The sequence below is a fragment of the Aplysia californica genome, unplaced genomic scaffold, assembly GCF_000002075.1.
Source record: "Aplysia californica isolate F4 #8 unplaced genomic scaffold, AplCal3.0 scaffold00018, whole genome shotgun sequence".
Lineage (NCBI taxonomy): Eukaryota > Metazoa > Mollusca > Gastropoda > Aplysiida > Aplysiidae > Aplysia > Aplysia californica.
The window spans coordinates 2,447,120-2,449,821 of record NW_004797288.1 but is presented as its reverse complement, the minus strand read 5'-3'; the positions used below and the strand labels follow the sequence as shown (position 1 = coordinate 2,449,821).

Sequence of the window (2,702 nt, the reverse complement as noted above, 5' to 3'; positions counted from 1 at the left end):
TACCGAAGTTCATTCATTCACAAGATGAAGAAATATCAAAATAGGTTTGTCAGTTTCGATTTAATGACCCATTTAAAGACGGTTTTGTCATTTTTAGACTTAGCACATAAAAAAAGGCCCCGGCGTAGGTGGGTTTACCCCCCTCGAAGATAGTGCCAGCACAATTAATAGGTCATTTAAGTACCGAAGACTAGAGGTGTTAGATGAGAGTACCAAACACAAAACAAGAAAGAGGGGAGAAACGGACGACAGATGTTGGATAGGAAAGAAGCAATAAACCTTACCTGAGCACCGTCAACCAGTCATGGACCATCTGTCTGAGATCGCAACATTTCTCCTCGACAATGAGTGGTCATTTCGGACAGGTTCGGATGTAATTGTACGAGTATTAAAGTTAAAACTAAAGTACGCTTTGCTACACATTAAGCCTTGCTGTTGACTCGTTTTGCATTGTATCACACTGGCCCTATTGAGTGACCCTGACTGGGATATTCTCCAGCCTGAGTTTATACAAGCTTTCATGGCTTGTCTCTCTCTCGACTCGGATCCTCGAGACAAGTGTTAAATGGATGATACATCCCAAACAGCTCAAAAGACATTCAGGGGCTGGGAAGCGCACGGCCCAAGGATCACCATGGCCGCATTTGGAACTAAGAAAGAACTCAAGGGAAGAGATGGTAGGAAGAAGGTCATAAACATGAACATCACAAAAGTGTATACCCCAACTAATGATGCAGAAGAGGACAATAAAGATGCCTTTTACAACCGCCTGCAAAGTGGGATCGACAAACTTCCAGGTAAGGACATCAACATTGTCATGGGAGATCTACATGCAAAGTTAGGTCCGGACAATAGCCACTGTGGGGAAATCATGGGCAGACACGGATTAGGAGAGGCAAATGACAACGGAGAAAGATTCCAGAGCTTCTGTGCATTCACAACTTGGTTATGGGAGGAACGATCTTCCCACATAAAAAGATTCATAAGGCTACTCGGGCCTCCCCAGATGGGACGACGGAAAACCAGATTGATCATGTTTGCATCTCCCGAAAATTTAGACGCTCACTGGAGGACGTCCGAGTCTTACGAGGAGCAGACGTCGCATCAGACCACCATTTGGTCCTTGGAAATATGAAACTGAAACTGAGAAGGTATGCACATCCCGACCATAGATTTGAACTATACCCCAGATCATGCACTGTCATGGCCGCCTCCCTTTGCACTTTGCACTTCATAAAAACTTTGTTGCGAAGTATGCTCTCCTTTGCAGCCCAAACAACGGGAAATAAACCCGCCTATTGTAGAATCCGTTCTTCACCCCTTCCCCCCTCTCTCTCCGCGTCTACCCCCTTTTTCCCCTTTAATTGGCTTCAACCGAAGCAAAATGATGCGCTTTATCTTTATAGTGAAACCGGGACTATGTCAAAGTGCACAGTCTAGGATATGATCATTAGAATAACATTTTATGGTCATGACTAATTTTACGTTGTTAAGGTGTGCGTCAAACGCATACCCTACAAAGCTTATATTTAATTTAGTATCGCAGTTTGGAGAAAGCAAAGCACCCCAAGGTCCAAAGAACGGAATATTTCAAATTTAAGGTCTCCAGATATTATGCAAAATGAAAGTTGCGAGGTACTTTAGGAACCTGTTTCGTCGTCTCGCAATCCGTTCGGCTTTTCTAGTTTTCATGGTCTTGGGCGTTTCTTGTGTGCTGTTAGCAGCTATCTCACGCCTCCAAGGTACAGAGACCATAAACTATGTGGACAGCTTCAGGAAAACAAGAGGAAAGATCCAAAGCAGGAAACTCATTCTGAAAACATTGCAGCAAACAATAAATTAAATGCAACGAGAAAATAAAGTCGCCGGACCATAAATATACCGTGGAACAAAGCAGGGAAAAAAACCCGTAAGACATATATTATTTCCTCTTAATCAGCTGCAGCTTTAGTCATTTGGATCAACTACAGACTTTTCAAGAAGCTTGGAAAAAAAGGAAAGAAAGAAAATCATCGTTACCCAACAAGAAAAAAAGAAACTAAATCCCCCGGATGTAAAGGACAGGCCGGAGAAAATTATTGTGAAGAGAGCAGATGAGATCTAAAGACTGTTCTGACATATCGTCGATCGCAGCAAGCCAAATGTTTGCACGGGGCGGAGTTATCTTGAAAAAAAAAACTCTCAACCGTTTCACGGTAACTACTGACTCCCTGTCTTATAGGCCTATATCACAAAGGCTCTTCGTCACTCTGTCAAGGTACACAAGGACTTTATGTCTAGAACTCTGTCCCTGGTCTCCCGACTGTCTGCTTGTCAATTTGTCCTCGTCTTTGACTTGGCCATAAGTTTGGTGACATATTTTCTGCCATCGTGTCCTCTCTGTCCTTATTCCCAGATTGGTTATCTCTACCTCCACTATTTTGCGTTCTCTCCCCCCACCTTCTCTCTCTTTCTCTGTCAGTCCGTCTGTCTGTCTTTCTGCCTGTCCGTCTGTCTGTCTGTCTGCCTGTCAGTCTGTCTACCTCTTTCTCATTCTTTTTCTCTTTCTCTCTCTCCCTCTGGGTCTTTTCGTCTTTGTGCTTCTGTCTCTGTCGCTGTCTCTCTCCCCCCTTCCTCTCCCCCTCCCTCTCCCCCTCCCTTTCTCTTCTCTGTCTGTCTGTCTGTCTGTCTGTCTGTCTGTCTGTCTGTCTGTCTGTCTGTCT

At 44.2% G+C, this 2,702-nt stretch overlaps 1 protein-coding gene across 1 annotated transcript; it reads left to right on the top strand.

Annotated features, from left to right (window-relative positions):
- Positions 1-634: 634 nt before the first annotated feature.
- On the top strand, positions 635-1,135 carry LOC106012714. The gene has a single exon (XM_013086481.1). It carries the CDS (start codon positions 635-637, stop codon positions 1,133-1,135), a length of 501 nt encoding a protein of 166 aa, XP_012941935.1.
- Positions 1,136-2,702: the final 1,567 nt, after the last annotated feature.